General features: G+C 39.3%; 1 protein-coding gene across 11 annotated transcripts; it reads left to right on the plus strand.

The window, feature by feature from the left end:
• The first annotated feature begins 1,237 nt into the window (after positions 1-1,237).
• Positions 1,238-24,270, plus strand: Ir76b (Ionotropic receptor 76b). 11 transcript variants are annotated; one of them, XM_073985577.1, is made up of 6 exons: positions 1,238-1,355; positions 4,554-5,308; positions 5,371-5,710; positions 10,322-10,515; positions 10,594-10,895; positions 23,438-24,270. In XM_073985577.1, exons 2-6 carry the CDS (start codon positions 4,859-4,861, stop codon positions 24,111-24,113), a joined length of 1,962 nt encoding a protein of 653 aa, XP_073841678.1. In that variant the 5' UTR covers positions 1,238-1,355; positions 4,554-4,858; the 3' UTR covers positions 24,114-24,270. The 11 variants fall into 11 exon arrangements, with proteins under 11 accessions (XP_073841678.1, XP_073841675.1, XP_073841680.1 ...); XM_073985574.1 differs by having other exon boundaries at positions 1,257-1,620; XM_073985579.1 differs by having other exon boundaries at positions 1,257-1,337.
• The last annotated feature ends 2,361 nt before the right edge of the window (positions 24,271-26,631 follow it).

A 26,631-nucleotide genomic window follows, 5' to 3' on the forward strand; every position in this document is an offset into this window, starting at 1 on the left:
ACATTGGCTATAAATTGGGTTTAGGTGAACGGATAGATATGAAAGTACATTTTGGAAAATCGTGTACGAAAAGTGCTAAATGGTACAAAATTTGGCACCTTTTGGTATTGGCTATATGGTATAGAATTTTGTACAATTTGTGATTTTGTAAGGGGTAGAACTGGAATTTTGAAATTTGGCATTAGATTAGCAATTCGTGTTTAGAGTGGAGGTAGGGAGGAGGCTTTTAAAATTCGTACTTATTTATACAAAAAGTACTTAATAGTACTATAATGGGTTTCAGGGGAAAAGATAAAGCTGGAAAAGTGAATTGGAGTTTGAATATATGTTACAAGGGTTAAAACCAGGAGTCAAATCTGAAATTTGCAATATGATACGTAGTTTTGGAAATTCGAAATATACGGCAGATTTTTTTTTTTTTTTTTTTGTAAATTCTGGCTACAATCGAAAAAAAATATTGGTAATAAAAATAGGTCTTAGTACAACAGAATCTCCAGCATTCACCATTCCCGTATTAAATATTGATTATATATTCTGTTCCCTTTCCGCATACGAAGTAGCGGGCATTTGCTAGTATGTTATAAAACAAATAATCTGCGCTGGTATTCGGGCAGCAATAATATTAAGTAAATTGGACTTATGAATGTATATTAGACATGTATCTCTATGTGTCAGTGCTTCTATCTTTGTATAGGTGCATGTCGTTTACAACTCAATTCGCCTGGTGTGTGTGTGTGTTCGGTTGGGTTGACCATTATTAACGTGATTATTAGAGAGTTCTATGCATTTATTAACTTTATTTACATTTATCATTTTCCGCAGGTGGACAGGTGGGGGCAATTAAAGAGCAGTATAAGAACATTAACAAAAGACCCACAGAAAGAGGTTACTTGGATCTTAAGCCACTTAAGTGGGTCAACATATCCAAAAGCAATTTAACTTACAGCCAGCCGGATGCAGTTTTTTAAAATCATTCTGCCTCTCTCTACCCTTTAAATTACTTATTCGCAATTAATTCAAGCCCTTCGGCAATCCAGTAAGGCTTTCTTCTTTCCAGTTCCAGTTCAAAATTCCATTTGATTACTAAATTGCACTCTAAAACCTGAGTTATCCTTTTAGAGAAAAACTTTTCATTTAATTTCCTAAAAAGCCCATTTTCAATTCCATCTCCCCTGAGATCAGCTATTACCTTGACCACAACTTTAATAACTTCTGCACTGCGCTGTACAACATGGGGTGTGAATCGTGTAGAAAACACATGTAGTCTATTCTGTCATTGTTTGTTGACATGTCTATCGGTTGTGTCGTGTAACTTCTCCACCTCCAGGTCAGACCAAGTCAGTTGACAATACGTGGTAATAATAATCGACAAATACCCCTGGGTAACATTTGAATTGCCCTCGGCAAGTGACTTTAGGTTGCTGGCAGTTAAATCAACATTTGATTAGTTGCTGCATAACTTTAAACGCTGACGGTTCGACAATAAAAAAATAAATCGGGAAAAATTAAAAAAAGGATAAAAAATAATAACGAGCGGGACAGCTATTGGTCGGGAAGTGAAGAATTTGGAGTTAAGACAAAAAATATATACTTAAAATTAAAAAAAAAAAAAATAAAAAGGTGAATCATTAATTTTAGCGAAAAAAGAAAATATTTAAGCAACGGCAACAACAAAAAAATTGGGATTTTTGGAATTAAAAACTACATTTTTGAAAAACAAAAAAAACAAATCAGCAATCAAAAGTGGATACATCTTAAAAGATTTTCAAAATTTCTTATAGAAATCTCAATTCAGCGAGGGTAAATTGAAGTTTTCCTAAAGGAAACCTTATTCAGCCAGGCTGAATTGAAGTTTTCCTAAAGGAAAGCTTATTCAGCCAGGCTGAATTGAAGTTTTCCTAAAGGAAAGCTTATTCAGCCAGGCTGAATTGAAGTTTTCCTAAAGGAAACCTTATTCAGCCAGGCTGAATTGAAGCTTTCCTAAAGGAAACCTTATTCAGCCAGGCTGAATTGAAGTTTTCCTAAAGGAAAGCTTATTCAGCCAGGCTGAATTGAAGTTTTCCTAAAGGAAAGCTTATTCAGCCAGGCTGAATTGAAGTTTTCCTAAAGGAAAGCTTATTCAGCCAGGCTGAATTGAAGTTTTCCTAAAGGAAAGCTTATTCAGCCAGGCTGAATTGAAGTTTTCCTAAAGGAAAGCTTATTCAGCCAGGCTGAATTGAAGTTTTCCTAAAGGAAACCTTATTCAGCCAGGCTGAATGAAAAGTTTTCCTAAATGAAACCTTATTCAGCCAGGCTCAATTGAAGTTTTCCTAAAGGAAACCTTATTCAGCCAGGCTGAATTGAAGTTTTCCTTAAGGAAACCTTATTCAGCCAGACTGAATTGAAGTTTTCCTAAAGGAAATCTTATTCAGCCAGGCTGAATTGAAGTTTTCCTAAAGGAAATCTTATTCAGCCAGGCTGAATTGAAGTTTTACTAAAGGAAATCTTATTCAGCCAGGCTGAATTGAAGTTTTCCTAAAGGAAAGCTTATTCAGCCAGGCTGAATTGAAGTTTTCCTAAAGGAAAGCTTATTCAGCCAGGCTGAATTGAAGTTTTCCTAAAGGAAACCTTATTCAGCCAGGCTGAATGAAAAGTTTTCCTAAATGAAACCTTATTCAGCCAGGCTCAATTGAAGTTTTCCTAAAGGAAACCTTATTCAGCCAGGCTGAATTGAAGTTTTCCTTAAGGAAACCTTATTCAGCCAGACTGAATTGAAGTTTTCCTAAAGGAAATCTTATTCAGCCAGGCTGAATTGAAGTTTTCCTAAAGGAAATCTTATTCAGCCAGGCTGAATTGAAGTTTTCCTAAAGGAAACCTTATTCAGTCAGGCTGAATTAAAGTTTTCCTAATGGAAACCTTATTCAGCCAGGCTGAATTGAAGTTTTCCTAAATTTAACCTTATTCAGCCAAGCTGAATTGAAGTTTTCCTAAATTTAACCTTATTCAGCCAGGCTGAATTGAAGTTTTCCTAAAGGAAACCTTATTCAGCCTTATTCAGCCAGGCTGAATTGAAGTTTTCCTAAAGGAAACCTTATTCAGCCAGGCGGAATTGAAGTTTTCTTATAGGAAACCATATTTAGCCAGGCTGAATTAGAGTTTTCCTAAAGGAAACCTTATTCAGCCAGGCTGAATTGAAGTTCTCCTAAAGGAAACCTTATTCATCCAGGCTGAATTGAAGTTTTCCTAAAGGAAACCTTATTCAGCCAGGCTGAATTGAAGTTTTCTTAAAGTAAACCTTATTCAGCCAGGCTGAATTGAAGTTTTCCTAAAGGAAACCTTATTCAGCCAGGCTGAATTGAAGTTTTCCTAAAGGAAACCTTATTCAGCCAGGCTGAATTGAAGGCTTCCTAAATGAAACCTTATTCAGCCAGGCTGAATTGAAGGTTTCCTAAATGAAACCTTATTCAGCCAGGCTGAATTGAAGTTTTCCTAAAGGAAACCTTATTCAGCCAGGCTGAATTGAAGTTTTCCTAAAGGAAACATTATTTAGCCAAAGGAAACCTTATTCAGCCAGGCTGAATTGAAGTTTTCCTAAAGGAAACCTTATTCAGCCAGGCTGAATTGAAGTTTTCCTAAAGGAAACCTTATTCAGCCAGGCTGAATTGAAGTTTTCCTAAAGGAAACCTTATTCAGCCAGGCTGAATTGAAGTTTTCCTAAAGGAAACCTTATTCAGCCAGGCTGAATTGAATTTTCCTAAAGGAAACCTTATTCAGCCAGGCTGAATTGAAGTTTTCCTAAAGGAAACCTTATTCAGCCAGGCTGAATTGAAGTTTACCTAAAGGAAACCTTATTCAGCCAGGCTGAATTGAAGTTTACCTAAAGGAAACCTTATTCAGCCAGGCTGAATTGAAGTTTACCTAAAGGAAACCTTATTCAGCCAGGCTGAATTGAAGTTTTCCTAAAGGAAACCTTATTCAGCCAGGCTGAATTGAAGTTTTCCTAAAGGAAACCTTATTCAGCCAGGCTGAATTGAAATTTTTTGAAGAAGTCCTAATTCAGCTGAGCTGAATTGAAGATTTCTTATAGAAATCCTAATTCAGCTTAGCTGAAATGAGATTTCTATAGAAAATCTTCAATTCAGCCCGGCCGAATTGTGATTTCTATAGGAAATTTTCAATTCAGTTTAGCTGAATTGGGATTTCTATAGGAAATCTTTAATTCAGCTTAGCTGAATATGCAAATTTCTTATGGAAATCTCTATTCAGCCTGGCTGAATTGCATTCAGCTATGCTGAATTGCATTTTTTGTGTTGAGTGTTTGCAAAAAAATAATTGCTTAAATGTCTGACAGAAATCCATTAGCCAAAAAAGGCAACAACAACAAAATATAGACCCACAATTTAACACTTTGTTTCATAGCCAAGTCCACCGAGCACGTGCAACTTTGTCGAATCATTCGAAAAGTGATTATAAACGATTCAATTAGCATCGGAGGCGACAAAGGGCGACCATTTATATGAAAGATTGATAATTTAAATGGCACACAAATCCCGCTGACATTTCCACATTTACAGATTTGCAAAAGTTCAAGCGGTCAAGCCTTGCATGCCACAAGTTGCATGCTAAACACCGGACATTATGCCGAGGCGAAAGGCAAAGAGGAAACAGTGGCCTGAATTTTTTACCGAAAACCAATTGCAACAGTTGGCACGCAAAATTTCACTACTACTGGCAATTATAGTAAAAATATAAAAGTAATTCGAAGCGAAATCCGACTTCGAATTGTTTAGCAGCACGCGTTGCTTACATCCACACCAATTAATCTTAAGGAAGCTTCATTGTGTAACGGAAAGAGAGAGAGAGGGAGACAGCAGAGAAAATGGCAACGGGTATTGAATTGATTTTGGCTGCAGCCTTATGCGTGAGCTGTGCCAATGAGACCATAACCTATCCCCAGGGTTTGTTGTTGGTAGATGAAAATTATGAAGTGGTGACAGAGGCTCCCATATCCGAAGTCTTGGATAAGTCGTTAGACGATGCCCCGCCCGAAACTTTGAACACCATTTTGGAAAAGGCGGAAAAATTGCAAAAACTCAGGACTTGGTTAAATGGACGCCATCTGAAGATTGCCACCTTGGAAGATTATCCCTTGAGTTACACGGAGACCCAAAAGGATGGCAGCAAAAAGGGCATGGGTGTGTCATTTATACTTCTGGATTTCCTCATGGAAAAATTCAACTTCACCTATGAGGTACATGTGCCCAAGGGCAATATTATTGGGTCCAGCCAAGACTTTAAGGGCAGCTTAATACAAATGCTGAATGCATCGGTAAGTATTGAAGGGGAAGGGAAGTGTGGTAGACGAAAAAATGTGCCTCCTTTATTTTGCAGGAAGTTGATATGGCCGCAGCTTTCTTGCCTTTGCTATCCGAACAGCGTTCTTATATATTTTATTCCACCACTACCTTGGATGAGGGAGAATGGATAATGGTTATGCAGCGTCCCAGAGAATCGGCCTCGGGTTCAGGCCTGTTGGCACCATTTGAATTTTGGGTGTGGATCTTGATATTGGTTTCGTTATTGGCTGTGGGTCCCATAATTTACTTTTTGATTATTTTGCGCAACAAACTGACCGGGGATAATAGTCAAAAGCCATATTCCTTAGGGCATTGTGCCTGGTTTGTGTATGGAGCTCTTATGAAGCAGGGCAGTATTTTGTCACCGGTGGCAGGTAAGTAACAATCTTAACAAAAAAAAAAAATGTTTAGAAAAATTATTTCCTATGGAAACTTCTATTCAGCTAAGCTGAATTAAAGATTTCCTAAAGAAATCACAATTCAGCTAAGCTGAAATAAAGATTTCCTATAGAAATCACAATTCAGCTAAGCTGAAATAAAGATTTCCTATAGAAATCACAATTCAGCTAGGCTGAATTAAAGATTTCCTATAGAATTCACAATTCAGCTAGGCTGAATTAAAGATTTCTTATAGAAATCTCAATTCAGCTAGGCTGAATTAAAGATTTCCTAGATAAATCACAATTCAGCTAGGCTGAATTAAAGATTTCCTATAGAAATCACAATTCAGCTAAGCTGGTTTATAGATTTCCTATAGCAACCTTAATTCAGCAGGGCTGAATTGAAGATTTCCTATAAAATTCACAATTCAGTTGGGCTGAATTAAAGATTTCCTATAGAAATCACAATTCAGCTAGGCTGACTTAAAGATTTCCTATAGAAATCACAATTCAGCTAGGCTGAATTAAAGATTTCCTATAGAATTCACAATTCAGCTAGGCTGAATTAAAGATTTCCTATAGAAATCTCAATTCAGTTAGGCTGAATTAAAGATTTCCTAGATAAATCACAATTCAGCTAGGCTGAATTAAAGATTTCCTAGATAAATCACAATTCAGCTATGCTGTATTAAAGATTTCCTATAGAAATCACAATTCAGCTAAGCTGAATTCAGCCAGGTTGAATTGTGGTTTACATACTAAATCATTAATTCAGCCCAGCTGAATTAAGGCTTTCATAGGAAATCTTCAATTCAGCCTGGCCGAATAGAGGTTGCCATAGGTAAACTTCAATTCAGCCTGGCGGAATAGAGGTTTCCATAGGTAAACTTCAATGCAGCCTGGCTGAATAGAGGTTTCCATAGGTAAACTTCAATTCAGCCTGGCTGAATAGAGGTTTCCATAGATAAACTTCAATTCAGCCTGGCTGAATAGAGGTTTCCATAGGTAAACTTCAATTCAGCCTGGCTGAATAGAGGTTTCCAGAGGTAAACTTCAATTCAGTCTGGCTGAATAAAGGTTTCCAGAGGTAAACTTCAATTCAGCCTGGCTGAATAGAGGTTTCCATAGGTAAACTTCAATTCAGCCTGGCTGAATAGAGGTTTCCATAGCTAAACTTCAATTCAGTCTGGCTGAATAGAGGTTTTCATAGGTAAACTTCAATTCAGCCTGGCTGAATGGAGGTTTCCATAGGTAAACTTCAATTCAGCCTGGCTGAATAGAGGTTTCCATAGGTAAACTTCAATTCAGCCTGGCTGAATAGAGTTTTCCATAGGTTAACTTCAATTCAGCCTGGCTGAATAGAGGTTTCCACAGGAAAACTTTAATTCAGCTTGGCTGAATAGAGGTTTCCATAGGTAAACTTTAATTTAGCCTGGCTGAATAGTGGTTTCCATAGGTAAACTTCAATTCAGCCTGGCTGAATAGAGGTTTCCATAGGTAAATTTCAATTCAGCCTGGCTGAATAGAGTTTTCCATAGGTCACCTTCAATTCAGCCTGGTTGAATAGAGGTTTCCATAGGTAAACTTCAATTCAGCCTGGTTGAATAGAGGTTTCTATAGGTAAACTTCAATTCAGCCTGGCTGAATAGAGGTTTCCACAGGTAAACTTCAATTCAGCCTGGCTGAATAGAGGTTTCCATAGGAAATCTCCAATTCAGCCAGGCTGAATAGAGGTTTCCATAGGAAATCTCCAATTCAGCCAGGCTGAATAGAGGTTTCCATAGGAAATCTCCAATTCAGCCAGGCTGAATAGAGGTTTCCATAGGAAATCTCCAATTCAGCCAGGCTGAATAGAGGTTTCCATAGGAAATCTCCAATTCAGCCAGGCTGAATAGAGGTTTCCATAGGAAATCTCCAATTCAGCCAGGCTGAATAGAGGTTTCCATAGGAAATCTCCAATTCAGCCAGGCTGAATAGAGGTTTCCATAGGAAATTTCCAATTCAGCCAGGCTGAATAGAGGTTTCCATAGGAAATCTCCAATTCAGCCAGGCTGAATAGAGGTTTCCATAGGAAATCTCCAATTCAGCCAGGCTGAATAGAGGTTTCCATAGGTAAACTTTAATTTAGCCTGGCTGAATAGTGGTTTCCATAGGTAAACTTCAATTCAGCCTGGCTGAATAGAGGTTTCCATAGGTAAATTTCAATTCAGCCTGGCTGAATAGAGTTTTCCATAGGTCACCTTCAATTCAGCCTGGTTGAATAGAGGTTTCCATAGGTAAACTTCAATTCAGCCTGGTTGAATAGAGGTTTCTATAGGTAAACTTCAATTCAGCCTGGCTGAATAGAGGTTTCCACAGGTAAACTTCAATTCAGCCTGGCTGAATAGAGGTTTCCATAGGAAATCTCCAATTCAGCCAGGCTGAATAGAGGTTTCCATAGGAAATCTCCAATTCAGCCAGGCTGAATAGAGGTTTCCATAGGAAATCTCCAATTCAGCCAGGCTGAATAGAGGTTTCCATAGGAAATCTCCAATTCAGCCAGGCTGAATAGAGGTTTCCATAGGAAATCTCCAATTCAGCCAGGCTGAATAGAGGTTTCCATAGGAAATCTCCAATTCAGCCAGGCTGAATAGAGGTTTCCATAGGAAATCTCCAATTCAGCCAGGCTGAATAGAGGTTTCCATAGGAAATCTCCAATTCAGCCAGGCTGAATAGAGGTTTCCATAGGAAATCTCCAATTCAGCCAGGCTGAATAGAGGTTTCCATAGGAAATCTCCAATTCAGCCAGGCTGAATAGAGGTTTCCATAGGAAATTTCCAATTCAGCCAGGCTGAATAGAGGTTTCCATAGGAAATCTCCAATTCAGCCAGGCTGAATAGAGGTTTCCATAGGAAATCTCCAATTCAGCCAGGCTGAATAGAGGTTTCCATAGGAAATCTCCAATTCAGCCAGGCTGAATAGAGGTTTCCATAGGAAATCTCCAATTCAGCCAGGCTGAATAGAGGTTTCCATAGGTAAACTTCAATTCAGCCTGGCTGAATAGATGTTTCCATGCAATTCAGCTTAGCTGAATAAGGTTTCTCTTGGGAATTATGCAATTCAACTTAGCTGAATTATTACTCACTCCATTTGCCATCCTTTTAGTTTCAGTTTAAAATTTTCCTTAATTGCTACTGTATTTTGTTCAACTCCTCCCCCTGACTGCTGTTTGTTATCTGTCGGGAGGATCAATTACATGTTTGCTAAACTATTATTACATTATCGTAATGACATCAACGGGAAATTAGTTTTGATGAATAGAATAAATATTTGCATTTGAAATGAAATCGATAAATTTTAAACAAATAACAGTTAGCTTTGCGGAGGTCACATCGAACATCATAGGTCCCTACAGAACAACAACACTAATACAGATATGAGTGGGTGTGTGTTTGGTCTGTTGGAATCCATTGGGCCCTACAGGACACACACACACAAATATTGACACATTCTCTGACTGGTTTTTAATATAATTTTTATTATTGGTCATTTGTAGATTCGACACGTTTACTATTCGCTACCTGGTGGATATTTATAACCATATTAACATCGTTCTATACGGCCAATTTAACCGCTTTTCTCACGCTATCCCAGTTCACGTTGCCATTCAATACGGTCAACGATATTTTAGCCAAAAATAAACATTTTGTATCGCAGCGGGGCAGTGGCATAGAATATGCCATTAAATTGGTAAGTAGTAAAGGGAGGGGCAAGGAAGGTCGAAGACTCAAATGTGTTACCGTTATCAATGTGAATTTATCCTTGCAGACCAATGAAAGCCTGTCCATGTTAAGTGGCATGGCATCACGTAACCTGGCCGTTTTCACCGATGATACCAATGATACGCTGAATTTGCGTAAATATGTAGAGAAATATGGTTATGTGTTTGTACGAGATCGCCCAGCCATTACCCATGTCCTGTATGAGGATTATTTGTATCGCAAAACCATTAGTTATGACAATGAAATCTCCAATTCAGCCAGGCTGAATAGAGGTTTCCATAGGAAATCTCCAATTCAGCCAGGCTGAATAGAGGTTTCCATAGGTAAACTTCAATTCAGCCTGGCTGAATAGATGTTTCCATGCAATTCAGCTTAGCTGAATAAGGTTTCTCTTGGGAATTATGCAATTCAACTTAGCTGAATTATTACTCACTCCATTTGCCATCCTTTTAGTTTCAGTTTAAAATTTTCCTTAATTGCTACTGTATTTTGTTCAACTCCTCCCCCTGACTGCTGTTTGTTATCTGTCGGGAGGATCAATTACATGTTTGCTAAACTATTATTACATTATCGTAATGACATCAACGGGAAATTAGTTTTGATGAATAGAATAAATATTTGCATTTGAAATGAAATCGATAAATTTTAAACAAATAACAGTTAGCTTTGCGGAGGTCACATCGAACATCATAGGTCCCTACAGAACAACAACACTAATACAGATATGAGTGGGTGTGTGTTTGGTCTGTTGGAATCCATTGGGCCCTACAGGACACACACACACAAATATTGACACATTCTCTGACTGGTTTTTAATATAATTTTTATTATTGGTCATTTGTAGATTCGACACGTTTACTATTCGCTACCTGGTGGATATTTATAACCATATTAACATCGTTCTATACGGCCAATTTAACCGCTTTTCTCACGCTATCCCAGTTCACGTTGCCATTCAATACGGTCAACGATATTTTAGCCAAAAATAAACATTTTGTATCGCAGCGGGGCAGTGGCATAGAATATGCCATTAAATTGGTAAGTAGTAAAGGGAGGGGCAAGGAAGGTCGAAGACTCAAATGTGTTACCGTTATCAATGTGAATTTATCCTTGCAGACCAATGAAAGCCTGTCCATGTTAAGTGGCATGGCATCACGTAACCTGGCCGTTTTCACCGATGATACCAATGATACGCTGAATTTGCGTAAATATGTAGAGAAATATGGTTATGTGTTTGTACGAGATCGCCCAGCCATTACCCATGTCCTGTATGAGGATTATTTGTATCGCAAAACCATTAGTTATGACAATGAGAAGATCCACTGTCCATTTGCCAAGGCCAAGGAGCCGTTCTTGAAGAAGAAACGTTCATTTGCCTATCCGAGGAATAGTAATTTGAGTGAATTATTTGATAGAGAGTGAGTATAACAGAAAGATACAAAGGAAAACTTCCGACTGACTCGACGATTTCATATAGAAATCACAATTCAGCTGAGCTGAATTGAAGATTTCCTATGGAAACCGCTATTCAGCCAGGCTGAATTGAGGATTTCCTATGGAAACCTCTATTCAGCCAGGCTGAATTGAAGTTTACCTATGGAAACCTCTATTCAGCCAGGCTGAATTGAAGTTTACCTATGGAAACCTCTATTCAGTCAGGCTGAATTGAAGTTTACCTATGGAAACCTCTATTCAACCAGGCTGAATTGAAGTTTACCTATGGAAACCTCTATTCAGCCAGGCTGAATTGAAGTTTACCTATGGAAACCTCTATTCAGCCAGGCTGAATTGAGGATTTCCCATGGAAACCTCTATTCAGCCCGGCTGAATTGAGGATTTCCCATGGAAACCTCTATTCAGCCCGGCTGAATTGAGGATTTCCCATGGAAACCTCTATTCAGCCAGGCTGAATTGAGGATTTCCTATGGAAACCTCTATTCAGCCAGGCTGAATTGAGGATTTCCTATGGAAACCTCTATTCAGCCAGGCTGAATTGAGGATTTCCTATGGAAACCTCTATTCAGCCAGGCTGAATTGAGGATTTCCTATGGAAACCTCTATTCAGCCAGGCTGAATTGAGGAATTCCTATGGAAACCTCTATTCAGCCAGGCTGAATTGAGGATTTCCTATGGAAACCTCTATTCAGCCAGGCTGAATTGAGGATTTCCTATGGAAACCTCTATTCAGCCAGGCTGAATTGAGGATTTCCTATGGAAACCTCTATTCAGCCAGGCTGAATTGAGGATTTCCTATGGAAACCTCTATTCAGCCAGGCTGAATTGAGGATTTCCTATGGAAACCTCTATTCAGCCAGGCTGAATTGAGGATTTCCTATGGAAACCTCTATTCAGCCAGGCTGAATTGAGGATTTCCTATGGAAACCTCTATTCAGCCAGGCTGAATTGAGGATTTCCTATGGAAACCTCTATTCAGCCAGGCTGAATTGAGGATTTCCTATGGAAACCTCTATTCAGCCAGGCTGAATTGAGGATTTCCTATGGAAACCTCTATTCAGCCAGGCTGAATTGAGGATTTCCTATGGAAACCTCTATTCAGCCAGGCTGAATTGAGGATTTCCTATGGAAACCTCTATTCAGCCAGGCTGAATTGAGGATTTCCTATGGAAACCTCTATTCAGCCAGGCTGAATTGAGGATTTCCTATGGAAACCTCTATTCAGCCAGGCTGAATTGAGGATTTCCTATGGAAACCTCTATTCAGCCAGGCTGAATTGAGGATTTCCTATGGAAACCTCTATTCAGCCAGGCTGAATTGAGGATTTCCTATGGAAACCTCTATTCAGCCAGGCTGAATTGAGGATTTCCTATGGAAACCTCTATTCAGCCAGGCTGAATTGAGGATTTCCTATGGAAACCTCTATTCAGCCAGGCTGAATTGAAGTTTACCTATGGAAACCTCTATTCAGTCAGGCTGAATTGAAGTTTACCTATGGAAACCTCTATTCAACCAGGCTGAATTGAAGTTTACCTATGGAAACCTCTATTCAGCCAGGCTGAATTGAGGATTTCCTATGGAAACCTCTATTCAGCCAGGCTGAATTGAGGATTTCCTATGGAAACCTCTATTCAGCCAGGCTGAATTGAGGATTTCCTATGGAAACCTCTATTCAGCCAGGCTGAATTGAGGATTTCCTATGGAAACCTCTATTCAGCCAGGCTGAATTGAGGATTTCCTATGGAAACCTCTATTCAGCCAGGCTGAATTGAGGATTTCCTATGGAAACCTCTATTCAGCCAGGCTGAATTGAGGATTTCCTATGGAAACCTCTATTCAGCCAGGCTGAATTGAGGATTTCCTATGGAAACCTCTATTCAGCCAGGCTGAATTGAGGATTTCCTATGGAAACCTCTATTCAGCCAGGCTGAATTGAGGATTTCCTATGGAAACCTCTATTCAGCCAGGCTGAATTGAGGATTTCCTATGGAAACCTCTATTCAGCCCGGCTGAATTGAGGATTTCCTATGGAAACCTCTATTCAGCCCGGCTGAATTGAGGATTTCCTATGGAAACCGCTATTCAGCCCGGCTGAATTGAGGATTTCCTATGGAAACCGCTATTCAGCCAGGCTGAATTGAGGATTTCCTATGGAAACCTCTATTCAGCCAGGCTGAATTGAAGTTTACCTATGGAAACCTCTATTCAGCCAGGCTGAATTGAGGATTTCCCATGGAAACCTCTATTCAGCCAGGCTGAATTGAGGATTTCCCATGGAAACCTCTATTCAGCCAGGCTGAATTGAGGATTTCCCATGGAAACCTCTATTCAGCCAGGCTGAATTGAGGATTTCCCATGGAAACCTCTATTCAGCCAGGCTGAATTGAGGATTTCCCATGGAAACCTCTATTCAGCCAGGCTGAATTGAGGATTTCCCATGGAAACCTCTATTCAGCCAGGCTGAATTGAGGATTTCCCATGGAAACCTCTATTCAGCCAGGCTGAATTGAGGATTTCCCATGGAAACCTCTATTCAGCCAGGCTGAATTGAGGATTTCCTATGGAAACCTCTATTCAGCCAGGCTGAATTGAAGTTTACCTATGGAAACCTCTATTCAGTCAGGCTGAATTGAAGTTTACCTATGGAAACCTCTATTCAACCAGGCTGAATTGAAGTTTACCTATGGAAACCTCTATTCAGCCAGGCTGAATTGAAGTTTACCTATGGAAACCTCTATTCAGCCAGGCTGAATTGAGGATTTCCTATGGAAACCTCTATTCAGCCAGGCTGAATTGAGGATTTCCCATGGAAACCTCTATTCAGCCCGGCTGAATTGAGGATTTCCTATGGAAACCGCTATTCAGCCCGGCTGAATTGAGGATTTCCTATGGAAACCGCTATTCAGCCAGGCTGAATTGAGGATTTCCTATGGAAACCTCTATTCAGCCAGGCTGAATTGAAGTTTACCTATGGAAACCTCTATTCAACCAGGCTGAATTGAAGTTTACCTATGGAAACCTCTATTCAGCCAGGCTGAATTGAAGTTTACCTATGGAAACCTCTATTCAGCCAGGCTGAATTGAAGTTTACCTATGGAAACCTCTATTCAGCCAGGCTGAATTGAAGTTTACCTATGGAAACCTCTATTCAGCCAGGCTGAATTGAGGATTTCCCATGGAAACCTCTATTCAGCCCGGCTGAATTGAGGATTTCCTATGGAAACCGCTATTCAGCCAGGCTGAATTGAGGATTTCCTATGGAAACCTCTATTCAGCCAGGCTGAATTGAAGTTTACCTATGGAAACCTCTATTCAGTCAGGCTGAATTGAAGTTTACCTATGGAAACCTCTATTCAACCAGGCTGAATTGAAGTTTACCTATGGAAACCTCTATTCAGCCAGGCTGAATTGAAGTTTACCTATGGAAACCTCTATTCAGCCAGGCTGAATTGAGGATTTCCCATGGAAACCTCTATTCAGCCCGGCTGAATTGAGGATTTCCCATGGAAACCTCTATTCAGCCCGGCTGAATTGAGGATTTCCCATGGAAACCTCTATTCAGCCCGGCTGAATTGAGGATTTCCCATGGAAACCTCTATTCAGCCCGGCTGAATTGCGGATTTCCCATGGAAACCTCTATTCAGCCCGGCTGAATTGAGGATTTCCTATGGAAACCGCTATTCAGCCCGGCTGAATTGAGGATTTCCTATGGAAACCTCTATTCAGCCAGGCTGAATTGAAGTTTACCTATGGAAACCTCTATTCAGCCAGGCTGAATTGAAGTTTACCTATGGAAACCTCTATTCAGCCAGGCTGAATTGAGGATTTCCCATGGAAACCTCTATTCAGCCAGGCTGAATTGAGGATTTCCCATGGAAACCTCTATTCAGCCCGGCTGAATTGAGGATTTCCCATGGAAACCTCTATTCAGCCAGGCTGAATTGAGGATTTCCTATGGAAACCTCTATTCAGCCAGGCTGAATTGAGGATTTCCTATGGAAACCTCTATTCAGCCAGGCTGAATTGAGGATTTCCTATGGAAACCTCTATTCAGCCAGGCTGAATTGAAGTTTACCTATGGAAACCTCTATTCAGTCAGGCTGAATTGAAGTTTACCTATGGAAACCTCTATTCAACCAGGCTGAATTGAAGTTTACCTATGGAAACCTCTATTCAGCCAGGCTGAATTGAAGTTTACCTATGGAAACCTCTATTCAGCCAGGCTGAATTGAAGTTTACCTATGGAAACCTCTATTCAGCCAGGCTGAATTGAGGATTTCCCATGGAAACCTCTATTCAGCCCGGCTGAATTGAGGATTTCCTATGGAAACCGCTATTCAGCCAGGCTGAATTGAGGATTTCCTATGGAAACCTCTATTCAGCCAGGCTGAATTGAAGTTTACCTATGGAAACCTCTATTCAGTCAGGCTGAATTGAAGTTTACATATGGAAACCTCTATTCAACCAGGCTGAATTGAAGTTTACCTATGGAAACCTCTATTCAGCCAGGCTGAATTGAAGTTTACCTATGGAAACCTCTATTCAGCCAGGCTGAATTGAAGTTTACCTATGGAAACCTCTATTCAGCCAGGCTGAATTGAGGATTTCCCATGGAAACCTCTATTCAGCCCGGCTGAATTGAGGATTTCCCATGGAAACCTCTATTCAGCCCGGCTGAATTGAGGATTTCCCATGGAAACCTCTATTCAGCCAGACTGAATTGAGGATTTCCTATGGAAACCTCTATTCAGCCAGGCTGAATTGAGGATTTCCTATGGAAACCTCTATTCAGCCAGGCTGAATTGAGGATTTCCTATGGAAACCTCTATTCAGCCAGGCTGAATTGAGGATTTCCTATGGAAACCTCTATTCAGCCAGGCTGAATTGAGGATTTCCAATGGAAACCTCTATTCAGCCAGGCTGAATTGAGGATTTCCAATGGAAACCTCTATTCAGCCAGGCTGAATTGAGGATTTCCTATGGAAACCTCTATTCAGCCAGGCTGAATTGAGGATTTCCTATGGAAACCTCTATTCAGCCAGGCTGAATTGAGGATTTCCTATGGAAACCTCTATTCAGCCAGGCTGAATTGAGGATTTCCTATGGAAACCTCTATTCAGCCAGGCTGAATTGAGGATTTCCTATGGAAACCTCTATTCAGCCAGGCTGAATTGAAGTTTACCTATGGAAACCTCTATTCAGCCAGGCTGAATTGAAGTTTACCTATGGAAACCTCTATTCAGCCAGGCTGAATTGAAGTTTACCTATGGAAACCTCTATTCAGCCAGGCTGAATTGAAGTTTACCTATGGAAACCTCTATTCAGCCAGGCTGAATTGAAGTTTACCTATGGAAACCTCTATTCAGCCAGGCTGAATTGAAGTTTACCTATGGAAACCTCTATTCAGCCAGGCTGAATTGAAGTTTACCTATGGAAACCTCTATTCAGCCAGGCTGAATTGAAGTTTACCTATGGAAACCTCTATTCAGCCAGGCTGAATTGAGGATTTCCCATGGAAACCTCTATTCAGCCCGGCTGAATTGAGGATTTCCCATGGAAACCTCTATTCAGCCAGGCTGAATTGAGGATTTCCTATGGAAACCTCTATTCAACCAGGCTGAATTGAGGATTTCCTATGGAAACCTCTATTCAGCCAGGCTGTATTGAAGTTTACCTATGGAAACCTCTATTCAGCCAGGCTGAATTGAAGTTTACCTATGGAAACCTCTATTCAACCAGGCTGAATTGAAGTTTACCTATGGAAACCTCTATTCAGCCAGGCTGAATTGAAGTTTACCTATGGAAACCTCTATTCAGCCAGGCTGAATTGAGGATTTCCCATGGAAACCTCTATTCAGCCAGGCTGAATTGAGGATTTCCCATGGAAACCTCTATTCAGCCCGGCTGAATTGAGGATTTCCCATGGAAACCTCTATTCAGCCAGGCTGTATTGAAGTTTACCTATGGAAACCTCTATTCAGCCAGGCTGAATTGAAGTTTACCTATGGAAACCTCTATTCAGCCAGGCTGAATTGAAGTTTACCTATGGAAACCTCTATTCAGCCAGGCTGAATTGAAGTTTACCTATGGAAATTCTATTCAGCCAGGCTGAATTGAAGTTTACCTATGGAAACCTCTATTCAGCCAGGCTGAATTGAAGTTTACCTATGGAAACCTCTATTCAGCCAGGCTGAATTGAAGTTTTCCTATGGAAACCTCTATTCAGCCAGGCTGAATTGAAGTTTACCTATGGAAACCTCTATTCAGCCAGGCTGAATTGAAGTTTACCTATGGAAACCTCTATTCAGCCAGGCTGAATTGAAGTTTACCTATGGAAACCTCTATTCAGCCAGGCTGAATTGAAGTTTACCTATGGAAACCTCTATTCAGCCAGGCTGAATTGAAGTTTACCTATGGAAACCTCTATTCAGCCAGGCTGAATTGAAGTTTACCTATGGAAACCTCTATTCAGCCAGGCTGAATTGAAGTTTACCTATGGAAACCTCTATTCAGCCAGGCTGAATTGAAGTTTACCTATGGAAACCTCTATTCAGCCAGGCTGAATTGAAGTTTTCCTATGGAAACCTCTATTCAGCCAGGCTGAATTCAAGTTTACCTATGGAAACCTCTATTCAGCCAGGCTGAATTGAAGTTTACCTATGGAAACCTCTATTCAACCAGGCTGAATTGAAGTTTACCTATGGAAACCTCTATTCAGCCAGGCTGAATTGAAGTTTACCTATGGAAACCTCTATTCAGCCAGGCTGAATTGAGGATTTCCCATGGAAACCTCTATTCAGCCAGGCTGAATTGAGGATTTCCCATGGAAACCTCTATTCAGCCCGGCTGAATTGAGGATTTCCCATGGAAGCCCGGCTGAATTGAGGATTTCCCATGGAAACCTCTATTCAGCCAGGCTGAATTGAGGATTTCCTATGGAAACCTCTATTCAGCCCGGCTGAATTGAGGATTTCCTATGGAAACCGCTATTCAGCCCGGCTGAATTGAGGATTTCCTATGGAAACCTCTATTCAGCCAGGCTGAATTGAAGTTTACCTATGGAAACCTCTATTCAGCCACGCTGAATTGAAGTTTACCTATGGAAATTCTATTCAGGCAGGCTGAATTGAAGTTTACCTATGGAAACCTCTATTCAGCCAGGCTGAATTGAAGTTTACCTATGGAAACCTCTATTCAGCCAGGCTGAATTGAAGTTTTCCTATGGAAACCTCTATTCAGCCAGGCTGAATTGAAGTTTACCTATGGAAACCTCTATTCAGCCAGGCTGAATTGAAGTTTACCTATGGAAACCTCTATTCAGCCAGGCTGAATTGAAGTTTACCTATGGAAACCTCTATTCAGCCAGGCTGAATTGAAGTTTACCTATGGAAACCTCTATTCAGCCAGGCTGAATTGAAGTTTACCTATGGAAACCTCTATTCAGCCAGGCTGAATTGAAGTTTACCTATGGAAACCTCTATTCAGCCAGGCTGAATTGAATTTTACCTATGGAAACCTCTATTCAGCCAGGCTGAATTGAAGTTTACCTATGGAAACCTCTATTCAGCCAGGCTGAATTGAAGTTTACCTATGGAAACCTCTATTCAGCCAGGCTGAATTGAAGTTTACCTATGGAAACCTCTATTCAGCCAGGCTGAATTGAAGTTTTCCTATGGAAACCTCTATTCAGCCAGGCTGAATTGAAGTTTTCCTATGGAAACCTCTATTCAGCCAGGCTGAATTGAAGTTTACCTATGGAAACCTCTATTCAACCAGGCTGAATTGAAGTTTACCTATGGAAACCTCTATTCAGCCAGGCTGAATTGAAGTTTACCTATGGAAACCTCTATTCAGCCAGGCTGAATTGAAGTTTACCTATGGAAACCTCTATTCAGCCAGGCTGAATTGAGGATTTCCCATGGAAACCTCTATTCAGCCAGGCTGAATTGAGGATTTCCCATGGAAACCTCTATTCAGCCCGGCTGAATTGAGGATTTCCCATGGAAGCCCGGCTGAATTGAGGATTTCCCATGGAAACCTCTATTCAGCCAGGCTGAATTGAGGATTTCCTATGGAAACCTCTATTCAGCCCGGCTGAATTGAGGATTTCCTATGGAAACCGCTATTCAGCCCGGCTGAATTGAGGATTTCCTATGGAAACCTCTATTCAGCCAGGCTGAATTGAAGTTTACCTATGGAAACCTCTATTCAGCCAGGCTGAATTGAAGTTTACCTATGGAAACCTCTATTCAGCCAGGCTGAATTGAGGATTTCCTATGGAAACCTCTATTCAGCCAGGCTGAATTGAGGATTTCCTATGGAAACCTCTATTCAGTCAGGCTGAATTGAAGTTTACCTATGGAAACCTCTATTCAGTCAGGCTGAATTGAAGTTTACCTATGGAAACCTCTATTCAGCCAGGCTGAATTGAAGTTTACCTATGGAAACCTCTATTCAGCCAGGCTGAATTGAAGTTTGAATTGAGGATTTCCCATGGAAACCTCTATTCAGCCCGGCTGAATTGAGGATTTCCCATGGAAACCTCTATTCAGCCCGGCTGAATTGAGGATTTCCCATGGAAACCTCTATTCAGCCCGGCTGAATTGAGGATTTCCCATGGAAACCTCTATTCAGCCAGACTGAATTGAGGATTTCCTATGGAAACCTCTATTCAGCCAGGCTGAATTGAGGATTTCCTATGGAAACCTCTATTCAGCCAGGCTGAATTGAGGATTTCCTATGGAAACCTCTATTCAGCCAGGCTGAATTGAAGTTTACCTATGGAAACCTCTATTCAGCCAGGCTGAATTGAGGATTTCCCATGGAAACCTCTATTCAGCCCGGCTGAATTGAGAATTTCCCATGGAAACCTCTATTCAGCCCGGCTGAATTGAGGATTTCCCATGGAAACCTCTATTCAGCCAGGCTGAATTGAGGATTTCCTATGGAAACCTCTATTCAGCCAGGCTGAATTGAGGATTTCCTATGGAAACCTCTATTCAGCCAGGCTGAATTGAGGATTTCCTATGGAAACCTCTATTCAGCCAGGCTGAATTGAGGATTTCCTATGGAAACCTCTATTCAGCCAGGCTGAATTGAGGATTTCCTATGGAAACCTCTATTCAGCCAGGCTGTATTGAAGTTTACCTATGGAAACCTCTATTCAGCCAGGCTGAATTGAAGTTTACCTATGGAAACCTCTATTCAGCCAGGCTGAATTGAAGTTTACCTATGGAAACCTCTATTCAGCCAGGCTGAATTGAAGTTTACCTATGGAAACCTCTATTCAGCCAGGCTGAATTGAAGTTTACCTATGGAAACCTCTATTCAGCCAGGCTGAATTGAAGTTTACCTATGGAAACCTCTATTCAGCCAGGCTGAATTGAAGTTTACCTATGGAAACCTCTATTCAGCCAGGCTGAATTGAGGATTTCCCATGGAAACCTCTATTCAGCCCGGCTGAATTGAGAATTTCCCATGGAAACCTCTATTCAGCCCGGCTGAATTGAGGATTTCCCATGGAAACCTCTATTCAGCCAGGCTGAATTGAGGATTCCCTATGGAAACCTCTATTCAACCAGGCTGAATTGAGGATTTCCTATGGAAACCTCTATTCAGCCAGGCTGTATTGAAGTTTACCTATGGAAACCTCTATTCAGCCAGGCTGAATTGAAGTTTACCTATGGAAACCTCTATTCAACCAGGCTGAACTGAAGTTTACCTATGGAAACCTCTATTCAGCCAGGCTGAATTGAAGTTTACCTATGGAAACCTCTATTCAGCCAGGCTGAATTGAGGATTTCCCATGGAAACCTCTATTCAGCCCGGCTGAATTGAGGATTTCCCATGGAAACCTCTATTCAGCCAGGCTGTATTGAAGTTTACCTATGGAAACCTCTATTCAGCCAGGCTGAATTGAAGTTTACCTATGGAAACCTCTATTCAGCCAGGCTGAATTGAAGTTTACCTATGGAAACCTCTATTCAGCCAGGCTGAATTGAAGTTTACCTATGGAAATTCTATTCAGCCAGGCTGAATTGAAGTTTACCTATGGAAACCTCTATTCAGCCAGGCTGAATTGAAGTTTACCTATGGAAACCTCTATTCAGCCAGGCTGAATTGAAGTTTTCCTATGGAAACCTCTATTCAGCCAGGCTGAATTGAAGTTTACCTATGGAAACCTCTATTCAGCCAGGCTGAATTGAAGTTTACCTATGGAAACCTCTATTCAGCCAGGCTGAATTGAAGTTTACCTATGGAAACCTCTATTCAGCCAGGCTGAATTGAAGTTTACCTATGGAAACCTCTATTCAGCCAGGCTGAATTGAAGTTTACCTATGGAAACCTCTATTCAGCCAGGCTGAATTGAAGTTTACCTATGGAAACCTCTATTCAGCCAGGCTGAATTGAAGTTTACCTATGGAAACCTCTATTCAGCCAGGCTGAATTGAAGTTTACCTATGGAAACCTCTATTCAGCCAGGCTGAATTGAAGTTTACCTATGGAAACCTCTATTCAGCCAGGCTGAATTGAAGTTTTCCTATGGAAACCTCTATTCAGCCAGGCTGAATTGAAGTTTTCCTATGGAAACCTCTATTCAGCCAGGCTGAATTGAAGTTTTCCTATGGAAACCTCTATTCAGCCAGGCTGAATTGAAGTTTACCTATGGAAACCTCTATTCAGCCAGGCTGAATTGAAGTTTACCTATGGAAACCTCTATTCAGCCAGACTGAATTGAAGTTTACCTATGGAAACCTCTATTCAGCCAGGCTGAATTGAGGATTTCCCATGGAAACCTCTATTCAGCCCGGCTGAATTGAGGATTTCCCATGGAAACCTCTATTCAGCCAGGCTGAATTGAGGATTTACTATGGAAACCTCTATTCAGCCAGGCTGAATTGAGGATTTCCTATGGAAACCTCTATTCAGCCAGGCTGAATTGAGGATTTCCTATGGAAACCTCTATTCAGCCAGGCTGAATTGAGGATTTCCTATGGAAACCTCTATTCAGCCAGGCTGAATTGAGGATTTCCTATGGAAACCTCTATTCAGCCAGGCTGAATTGAGGATTTCCTATGGAAACCTCTATTCAGCCAGGCTGAATTGAGGATTTCCTATGGAAACCTCTATTCAGCCAGGCTGTATTGAAGTTTACCTATGGAAACCTCTATTCAGCCAGGCTGAATTGAAGTTTACCTATGGAAACCTCTATTCAGCCAGGCTGAATTGAAGTTTACCTATGGAAACCTCTATTCAGCCAGGCTGAATTGAAGTTTACCTATGGAAACCTCTATTCAGCCTGGCTGAATTGAAGTTTACCTATGGAAACCTCTATTCAGCCAGGCTGAATTGAAGTTTACCTATGGAAACCTCTATTCAGCCAGGCTGAATTGAAGTTTACCTATGGAAATTCTATTCAGCCAGGCTGAATTGAAGTTTACCTATGGAAACCTCTATTCAGCCAGGCTGAATTGAAGTTTACCTATGGAAACCTCTATTCAGCCAGGCTGAATTGAAGTTTTCCTATGGAAACCTCTATTCAGCCAGGCTGAATTGAAGTTTACCTATGGAAACCTCTATTCAGCCAGGCTGAATTGAAGTTTACCTATGGAAACCTCTATTCAGCCAGGCTGAATTGAAGTTTACCTATGGAAACCTCTATTCAGCCAGGCTGAATTGAAGTTTACCTATGGAAACCTCTATTCAGCCAGGCTGAATTGAAGTTTACCTATGGAAACCTCTATTCAGCCAGGCTGAATTGAAGTTTACCTATGGAAACCTCTATTCAGCCAGGCTGAATTGAAGTTTACCTATGGAAACCTCTATTCAGCCAGGCTGAATTGAAGTTTACCTATGGAAACCTCTATTCAGCCAGGCTGAATTGAAGTTTACCTATGGAAACCTCTATTCAGCCAGGCTGAATTGAAGTTTTCCTATGGAAACCTCTATTCAGCCAGGCTGAATTGAAGTTTTCCTATGGAAACCTCTATTCAGCCAGGCTGAATTGAAGTTTTCCTATGGAAACCTCTATTCAGCCAGGCTGAATTGAAGTTTTCCTATGGAAACCTCTATTCAGCCAGGCTGAATTGAAGTTTACCTATGGAAACCTCTATTCAGCCAGACTGAATTGAAGTTTACCTATGGAAACCTCTATTCAGCCAGGCTGAATTGAAGTTTACCTATGGAAACCTCTATTCAGCCAGGCTGAATTGAAGTTTACTTATGGAAACCTCTATTCAGCCAGGCTGAATTGAAGTTTACTTATGGAAACCTCTATTCAGCCAGGCTGAATTGAAGTTTACTTATGGAAACCTCTATTCAGCCAGGCCGAATTGAAGTTTACCTATGGAAACCTCTATTCAGCCTGGCTGAATTGAGGATTTCCTATGGAAATCACAATTGAGCTGACCTGAATGGAGGTTTTCATAGGTAAACCTTAATTCAGCCTTGCTGAATCAAGTTTCTATTTGTTAATTTTTAATTAAAATATTCTTTTATTTTTTAGGCTCCTCAACCTTGTGGAATCGGGCATAATAAAGCATCTCTCCGCCAAAGATTTACCAAATGCTGAAATTTGTCCTCAGAACTTGGGTGGCACGGAACGTCAGTTGCGCAACGGCGATCTCATGATGACGTATTACATTATGTTTGCCGGCTTTGCTACGTCCATTGTGGTCTTTTCCACCGAAATGGTGTTTCGTTATCTCAACAATCGCCGAGAATCGAATCAATGGGCCACCCATGGTGTGGGTCGCACACCCAATGGGGCAATGCTTAAGCCGTCTAAATGGTTTTGGCGACGTAGCAGCGAATCAAATAAACAGCTGTTGGGTAGCTCGCATTCGAATAATATTACCCCACCTCCACCGTATCAGAGCATATTCAATAATGGCAAAGGTTTCCAGGAGAATACCAGTATGCGGCGATGGCATCATGCTGCCAATTATGGGGCCAATGGAGCTGGAGGATTTGGGGTGTTGCGACCCGTGGGAAATTACTATGGCAATGAGGTGGCCGGGGCTGGTAGTTCAACGAATTCTGGAGCCTTGGAATCGACGGGTCTCCGGAAATTCATTAATGGTCGAGAATATATGGTTTATCGTACACCGGATGGTTTGAATCAGTTGGTACCGGTGAGGGTACCCTCAGCAGCGTTGTTTCAATATACCTATACAGAATGAAGGCATGGCAGGAGACGAGGAGAGAGATGCGAGGAATTTGTGAGAAAAATATTTTTTAATATTTTTTTGGTGTGTTTTGTGTCTTGTCTAGGTTTAAGTCCGATTTTTTTCTGTGTCATTTTATTTGTGAAAAATAAAAATCGTAGATGTGTTAAAACTTGAGTATTTCCTCAGGGGGTAGGTCCTTGTTAAGGGCATCGCAATATAATTCTCATTAGCCCATCAATATATAGGACAATCAACACCTCTCTTATACCCCTTAAAATCACAGAATTTATTTTTTATTCTGTCTCTAATTGGCTACTACCACCCAGTAATCGTAGGTGTAGGCAGCATTACAAAACACCAACTAATTAATGTCCTGTTTCACAACACAATTATGGTTATTCCATGGAATTGATTGATTGACCAGCAGAGGAGTTGTTGTTGATGGTTGAATTTTGGTTACTGTGATTAATTAAGTAATGGTCAGAATTGTATGCGGGCGTAAATGTGTGTGCGTGTGACGCACACAGTTACACCTACCTAAATATTTATCACACCAACACAATCTCTAACAATCATCAACAATCTTGTTAAAGGTGACATTTAATAAATTATATTTGAATACAACGAAAATGAATGGTCTATAATTAAACAGAACTTGGAGATTGTTGGATAATGAATTGAAGATTTCCTGTAGAAATCCTTATTCAGCCAGACTGAATTGAAGTTTACCTATGGCAAATACTATTCAGCCAGACTGAATTGCCGATTACCTATGGAAATCTCTCCTCATTAGAAGGAATATATATTGAATTGTAAATTTAATTTATAATACATATGGGGATTTCTGAGTGAAATCGGACACTTTTTCAAGATGAGGTTTTTGATTTCCTTTATTTTTTGCTGCGGTGATCCTGCTCATTAGCAAAACATTTTAGTATATTTTCAGATTTTTTTGGGCTAACGGTTCCAGGGATATCGCGCCTTGAAAAAGTCAAATTCTGTAAAAACTACATGCAAAGAAATACTCATAACTTCTTTAATATTGGCCCAATTTGAAAAAATCTTGTTTTGTATGTTTTGTTGTTCTATCAGCTGTTAAATAAAAAATAGCAAAAAAATGTGCACAGTGGGCTTGGATGCTATTTTCGCGATTTAATATTTAAAATCAATTTTTAAAGATGTTCGACCCCTTCGATTTTCTTTAAATTTTTTTGTATTAAACTACGTTCAATTACAAAAATTTTAAGTCCTATATGGTAATGGGATTCGGACGATTACTATTTTTTCTGAATTTTTTAAAATTTCAATAAATGTGGATTTTTTATTTATTTTTGTTAAATACTTTTCAGTAAACATAGATTTGTTTAATCTATTTCAAATATTTTCAATAACCCTGGATTTTTAATTTTTTTTAATATTTTTCAATAAACGTGGATTTTTTAATTTTTTGTTAAATATTTTTCAATGAACATAGATAATTTTAAATATTTTTTCAATAAAAGTGGATTTTTATTTTTTTTAATTTTTTTCAATATGGATTTAATAAAAATGGAAATTTTAATAGATTTTTTAGTTTTTTTTTAAATACTTTTCAATAAACGTGGATTTTTTAATTTTTTGTTAAATATTTTTCAATAAACTATTTTTTTTAATATTTCTTCAAAAAGTTGTTTTTTTAGATATTTTTCAGAAAACGAAGATTTTTTAAAACTTTTGGATGTTTTAAACATATTTTTTTGAAATATTTTTTTAAATATGTTTCAATAAATGTGGATTTTTTATTTTTTTTTTTAATATTTTTCAGTAAACGAGGATTTGCTTAATTTATTTTAAATATTGTTCAATAAACCTCGATTTTTAATTTTTTTTAAATATTTTTCAATAAACGTGGGTTTTTTAATTTTTTTTTTTTAATATTTTTCAATAAACCCGGATTTTTTAATTTTTTGTTAAATATTTTTCAATAAACGTGAATTGTTATTTCTTTTATACATTTCAATAAACATGGATTAATAAAAAAAAATTCATAAACATGGATTTTTTAAAACTATTTTTAAAGGTTTTTCAATAAACGTAGATTTTTTAAAAGTATTTTTTTTAATATTTTTTAAATATTTTTCAATAAATGTGGATTTTTTTACAACTATTTTTTTAAATATTTTTAATAAACATGGATTAAAAAAATTAATTTTTTTTTCATAAACGTGGATTAAAAAAAAACTAATTTTTTTCAATAATCGTGGATTTGAAAAAAATATATTTTTTTAGTAAAAATGGAAATTTTAAACTATTCTTCAATAAACGTGGATTTTTTAAAGTATTTTTTCAATAAACGGAGGTTTTTTAGTTTTTTATAAATACTTTTCAATAAACGTGGATTTTTTAATTTTTTTTAAATATTTTTCAGTAAACGCGGATTTTTTAATTTTTTGTTAAATATTTTTCAATAAACTATTTTTTAATATTTCTTCAAAAAGTTGTTTTTTTTTAGATATTTTTCAGAAAACGTAGAATTTTTAAAACTTTTTTT

The sequence above is a fragment of the Musca autumnalis genome, unplaced genomic scaffold, assembly GCF_047663935.1.
Source record: "Musca autumnalis isolate F117 unplaced genomic scaffold, ASM4766393v1 scaffold_4, whole genome shotgun sequence".
Taxonomy (NCBI): domain Eukaryota; kingdom Metazoa; phylum Arthropoda; class Insecta; order Diptera; family Muscidae; genus Musca; species Musca autumnalis.